The 6,107-nt window shown below is 40.6% G+C and overlaps 2 protein-coding genes across 2 annotated transcripts; both read right to left on the bottom strand.

Annotated features, from left to right (window-relative positions):
- Window positions 1-921: 921 nt before the first annotated feature.
- Window positions 922-3,684, bottom strand: HELRODRAFT_164982 (hypothetical protein; the record flags this gene model as incomplete). The annotated part of the gene is made up of 3 exons (XM_009030893.1): window positions 922-1,316; window positions 1,863-2,021; window positions 3,312-3,684. The coding sequence occupies 3 exons, from the start codon at window positions 3,682-3,684 to the stop codon at window positions 922-924; spliced, it is 927 nt and encodes a 308-aa protein (XP_009029141.1).
- Window positions 3,685-4,327: 643 nt separating this feature from the next.
- HELRODRAFT_164983 (hypothetical protein) lies at window positions 4,328-5,247 on the bottom strand (the record flags this gene model as incomplete). Its single annotated transcript, XM_009030894.1, has 2 exons — window positions 4,328-4,723; window positions 5,239-5,247. The coding sequence occupies 2 exons, from the start codon at window positions 5,245-5,247 to the stop codon at window positions 4,328-4,330; spliced, it is 405 nt and encodes a 134-aa protein (XP_009029142.1).
- Window positions 5,248-6,107: the final 860 nt, after the last annotated feature.

A 6,107-nucleotide genomic window follows, 5' to 3' on the forward strand; every position in this document is an offset into this window, starting at 1 on the left:
ACGAAAACAAATAATTAAAGATATTCCTAACCATTTATTTTATATATATGTTCATAGCTATATATATAAATATATATATACATAATAATAATATATAGTAAATTTTATATTATTGTTACATACACCATGCAAAAAGCGTTCCGTAATAACTCCAGTATCTTCAACCAAATAGGAATAGAACTCTACTTAAATAATCGTTCCTTTTTATCCAATATTTTATCACTATTTTTTTTATTAAATTACAGAAGTTATATTTTATAAATATGCTCAAAGAAGAACCACTGAAAGCCTATCATCGAGCAACGGTAAAACATATGAACAAAGGATAAGATATCTGGAATTGGCAACATTAAAGTACAGACAACTACGAAGTGACACGATAGAAGTGTACAAAATGATCACAAGGGCGTATTACAAGATAACACTGTTAACACTTTTAAAAATTATCTGGACAAACTTTGAAAAATCAGGATGTTTTCTATGATTACTGAGCCGATATACAAGGGACCGGATGTAGAAGCAATAAGACAATAAATTTTTAACTATAAATTTTTAACTGTAAATAGATCTGTAAATAATGGTTGGAACGGGCTTAGAGTATGTTTGACTTGCCCATAGTTTTTTGTTATGTTATGTTATATTAGATTGTCGTAAAAAAAAACAACGGTTTAATGTTTTTTACAACGTGTTAACAATTAAAATTTAAACCCTTGTTAATCTATGCTATTTAAAATTATAGTTCTAGCACGCTTTTGTGCATTTTTTTACTCAATTTTAAATATTGTTGATTATGATTTACTATTTATGTATGTTAAAACCAAAACATGATGAGTGACACTGAACCGTCAAACATCAAGTAACAAATGGATTAACACTTTGATTTGTCGTTAATTGCACATGTCGGCATTCAGTTGGATATTTTCAAGAACAGAAACGCAGGAACCGCTGCAACAAGCACGAAATGTGGTTAGTTGCGAAAAACAGTTCCCTGCTGTCGCCTGATCTGATGCTGATCATTTTACATATTGCCTTAAGAAATTTAAGGGTGTTGGGGTCCATCGGGCCGAGAACCTCGATACATATTGGCAAGAATTCCATCGAGGGGAGGGCGTTCCCATATTTTTTCATTTTCTCGTCCGCTGCCCTGGCCGCGGCCAAACCGCATTCTTTACTTGTCCGGTTTACATATCGTTCGGCAAGGGTGCCAGGAACCGTAACATCCCACGCCAAACACCTACCGGCTCTCCAAGGTATTAGTGTGCATCCGTCTGGGCGCCTACCATCATGCGCATAAATGCCGAATGGTCCCTTGAGAACTGGGATTGAAGCCTTGGAGAAGAGCCAACAAATGTAGTCGTTTAATGCTGAGTGACGTAGTTGACGGCCCCCACCCAGGCGACAAACCAAACCGTGGTGCTCAAACTCGTCCGCCCCAGCGCCACATCGGCACGTGTATTTATTTTGAATGACCAGGCCAAGTCTGAAGCCAATGGCAAATCTCACAGACTCGTCGTCAAGCCTGGTGCCCACAGAGGTGTTGGGCCACGATCTGAACTACCCACAACTGGCAACGCTGGACATGGCTAACAAACGAGCGGTGGAAAAGTCGTTGCCGCATGAAAACAACAAATTTTGAAAAATTTTTTTATATCCTTCGTTCAAAATTTGGACGTGCGTACGGTCCCCCGGGGCAGACACTGGGAGAAGAATATCGCGGCAACGAAAAAACCGGTGGAGCAGGGAAGACTGCAGGTCGAGAGTGGCAGCGGCAGAAGAATTATAAACAACTGGAGCCAGCTGAACCACGCTAAGCAACCACAGCCCACCAAACCGCACCGGCAGCTGAACCTGGGACCAACCACTGTCGGTCATTTGAACAGTGCAAATCGACGACAGGGCGGTGCGCAGGGCTCTGTCAAATTCGCCCAATTTAGAAGGATCAATGTGTTTGGATGTACGCAGGAAGTACATCAATTTGGGCAAACTGAGGGCATTGCGGATAATAGTCAAGACATCATGGGCTAAAAGACAGGAAACACGACCCAGGGCTAAGTTGAGCTCAGAGAGCTTTTGGTCAAAAAACTTTATTTGGTAATCGCCCTCGACCAAGGGTGTGCCTAAAAAACTCAGTTCTGATGCACCAACTCTGGGTATTCCAGCCAGCGCATGTGGCCCCTGAAATAAACTTTGGCAGTGAAGTTCGCATTTCTTAATGTTTAACTCTAAACCAATTGCAGCGGAGTTATGCTTCATATATTCATAGCAATCGGCCAGAGTTGGGCCGTCCGAAGCAATGCTGATATCATCCAGTTAAGAGCAAACGAAAGTGAACGAAGCTTTCTCTAAGAGTGGATGAAAAGTTAGTGCGAACAGCAAAGGACCATGGGGATCACCCTGCTGTACCCCCTCGGACGATTCTACAACCCAAGAGTGGTAGCCAATAGAAGAGACTCCGCCATAGGCAGAATGGCAAAAATTATAGATATTGGGGCAAAAAAGTTTGACAGCCTCCAACATCGAGTCTCTTCTCAAGGCGTTGAAGGCATTTTTAAAGTCCAGTTTCAGAAAGCCCCATTGATCGGGGAGGTCGGTGACCAATCATCGAACCGCATGAACAACGGCCTCAGCGCCACCCTTTATCCCGAGTCGGGTAGAATTTGGTCTTGAGTTCGACCACGACCAGGGCCAAGCCGCATTTGCCGGCCAACCTCCTCCAAACATTCCCGACCGCAATCGGTCTGACCCCTCCGTCTTTCTTATTTAAAGCTATTAACCGGCTTCCAAAGAAGAACCGGCGGACGGAGAGTGGGCAAGCTCCAGATAGGATCAAATTAATGAATTGGGTTAAGGAGTTCAGTGTGTCGTCGATTGGCAAGAAGCCAGAAAAAACATCCTTAAGGTGCTGGGGTCGTAGGCCGTCCAGGCCTCCGGAAGAACCGTTTTCGAACGATTCAACGGCCCTCAGCACCTCGGCGGGAAAAACGCAACCAGCCGTTGGTGCCAATGCGGGGAAGACCCGCCTGTCCACCGGAATTTTTGGGAGGATAGAACATAATTTATTGAAAGTGGCTGGCGAGCTTTCCGCCAGGCCCTCCGGCGAACAGACAAGTATGACAGCCGAGGACAGGTTTCTCTGTTCAATACAAGATGACAGAGAGTTGATCCACCGATCGGGGTTGTGCTTTTGTGATTTGGTATTATTGAACCCATCAAAGCACAGTACCAGGGTTTCAAGAGCAATAGTTGAATATTCGCTTAGACGCTTGTTGACCAGATTGCCATGGTTATTACCAGGGCAATCTGGTTATCACCAGGGTCATTACAAACAGCCGTCAGCAAGGCGTTCAGATCATGTGCGAACTTCTTCTTGCATGGCTTAGGGATATGGTCGTACACCGGTACACATTTCAGCACGGCCGTCAGCTTGTCAAAAACACCAGAGTAATCCAGGTCGAGAGGATCACTGGAGACCGATGCGGCCGTCGACCGTGTGGACAGCCTAGGCTTGGGGTCGGGTGCGGCACCGAAAGGCGAAGCAGCCCTCGCGCCCGATGGATTAACTTTTTTCCGGGACCCCGAGCATTCCTGTCCTTTCACTTTACCTCCGTGCCGACATAACTTCCCGACTGGAGTGCTTCTGTAGTGGTTAAAGCAGACGGGGCACTGTTGTAACGTTGGAGCCATATGTGATTAAAAACAAATGTGTGTATGTATATTCTATATATATGCTTAGATCATTTATATTAAATACAATATGTAGGCCTTTGCGTTATAAATAAAGCACATTGCGCAAAGGTAATTAGCATATATGTTGCTATTGGGTAATTAGCATATTTTCTGCTTAGGGATAATAAAAAGCTCATTAGTTATATGCTCTATTTTGCTATCGGAATTCATCACTGATACACGACACTTTGTTTTATATCATATATATATATATATATATATATATATATATATATATATATATATATATATATATATATATATATATATGATATAAACAAAGTGGGGTGTATCAGTATATATATATATATATTGTCGGAAATTTTATACTTTTAATTTAATATAATNTTAAACAACTGGTGGTGTGAGGTAATCTCCTCCTCCATCTTTCTCAGAACTTCTTCTTGTTGGGTCTTCGACTTGGGATATGTTTCTTGCCGTTTAATCGTACAACCTCGACGTGAGTAACCGATAGTGATGTCGTTACAACTCCAAGAAATAAATAAAAATGAATGCGGAAAAATTACAAAAATCGGAGCCTATGGAAATTCCAAGCTGCGTGTGAAACTATACCAATGAGTATAGAATCCAGCAAAAAACCCTAGGTCCACAAATAGCACAACATAAACAAAACAACGAGGCTGATTCGTTTCCACAGAATCCAAGGCCTGTTTTCACTGGGCCTGTCAGTCAGTCGGTCGGCTTTTGCACAACCCTGGCCTGTTTTCACTGGGCCGTCGAGTCTGATCGGCTTTCGCACGACCAAGGGCCTGTTTTCACTGGGCCTGTCAGTCAGTCGGTCGGCTTTCGCACAACCCTGGCCTGTTTTCACTGGGCCGTCGAGTCTGATCGGCTTTCGCACGACCAAGGGCCTGTTTTCACTGGGCCTGTCTGTCAGTCGGTCGGCTTTCGCACAACCCTGGCCTGTTTTCACTAGGCCGTCGAGTCTGGTCGGCTTTCGCACAACCAACACAAAACAACAAGAGTCAGAACAACACTGGAAACAAATTGTGTGACTTTAGTACGCGTGCGAAACTATGCCAATGAGCATAGAGTCTCGTAACAAATCCACTTTTGAGAACTTAAAACGTTTCTGAAACTATGCCAATGAGCATAGAATCACGAATTAAGTCTCTTAGATACCAGAATAGGCACCGATTAATCGAAGCTGCCTAACTGGTGAACCCAAGGCGGACCCTTTTCGAGATCTTAAGACGTTTCCGTGCCAATGAGCATAGAATATCGAATTAAGTCTCTTAGAGACCAGAATAGGCGCCGATTATTCAAGGCTGCCTAACTAGTCAACCCAGTGCGGACTCTCTCCTTTTTTTTAAAGATAAAGAAACTCTATATCAAAGCAAAATTAGATTTTGTTTTGGATGTTTTTAAACATAATTTCCAAGGTATGTCCAATTAATCAAAAAAACTACTAATTAAATTTTAAAATAATTTGTAATAATTTATAACGTCATCTAAATTGCAAAACAATTGTCACCTATCGAGTAAATCAACTTGCACCATGCCCCCTATCGAGTGAATAAATTTTGCGTTGAAAACTTTGAAGTATTTTTAGTCAGTATTATTTCATAATTCTGACAATATATATTAGGAACACATTTCAACTACTACAAAGTGTTAAATATCGGATTTTGTGGAGGTCGATGGTCGCCAATGTCCTAAAAGGATAAGACATGAGAAATAATAATAATAATAAATATCATTTATAAATCGCCAATGCAAGTGACTGAGGCGCCCTCGGAACTAAGAAATTAATAATATGAAGAAAGATATTAGGGAACATAAATACCGGGAAACGAAAACCATCAATTTTTTTTTCTTACTCTCTTACAACTGGAAACCTATGCTAAAATTGCTTTAAATCACGCAATTATCCAGTTATAAACTCACATATCTATATGAAAAATTATTAAAATTAGTATTTGACCTGAAACTATTCACAATTAATTTTATTATCACTTTAAATATTTATTTAAAAAGTTAAACATTTAAAATGCAAATGTTTATGACAGCGGTTCGCCCATTTTAAGAAAAAAATTTTCTTGTGCCCCCTCGGCTTTAAAACTTTACATCATGGATATAATGAATAATGAAAAATTAATTTATTAAAAAAATTATTTTGTTCCATGGATCAAGCATTGTCGTTGTCTTCTTCAGCATCTTTGATTAATCGTCTGATCTGAAATTATCGCTAGCGAAGTTTTTATCTCGTTTGCTTTTTTAAATTCGATTTCGTATTGCATTTTATATATTATATACTATATTTAGTACATTTAAAAAAGAAAAGGGATTAGTATAATTTTCTGCATTTATATTTATACTGTTATAACCGTGCTACCGAACGCACTAGATTCTAGCGTATT

The sequence above is a fragment of the Helobdella robusta genome (genome assembly GCF_000326865.2).
Source record: "Helobdella robusta unplaced genomic scaffold HELROscaffold_7, whole genome shotgun sequence".
NCBI lineage: Eukaryota > Metazoa > Annelida > Clitellata > Rhynchobdellida > Glossiphoniidae > Helobdella > Helobdella robusta.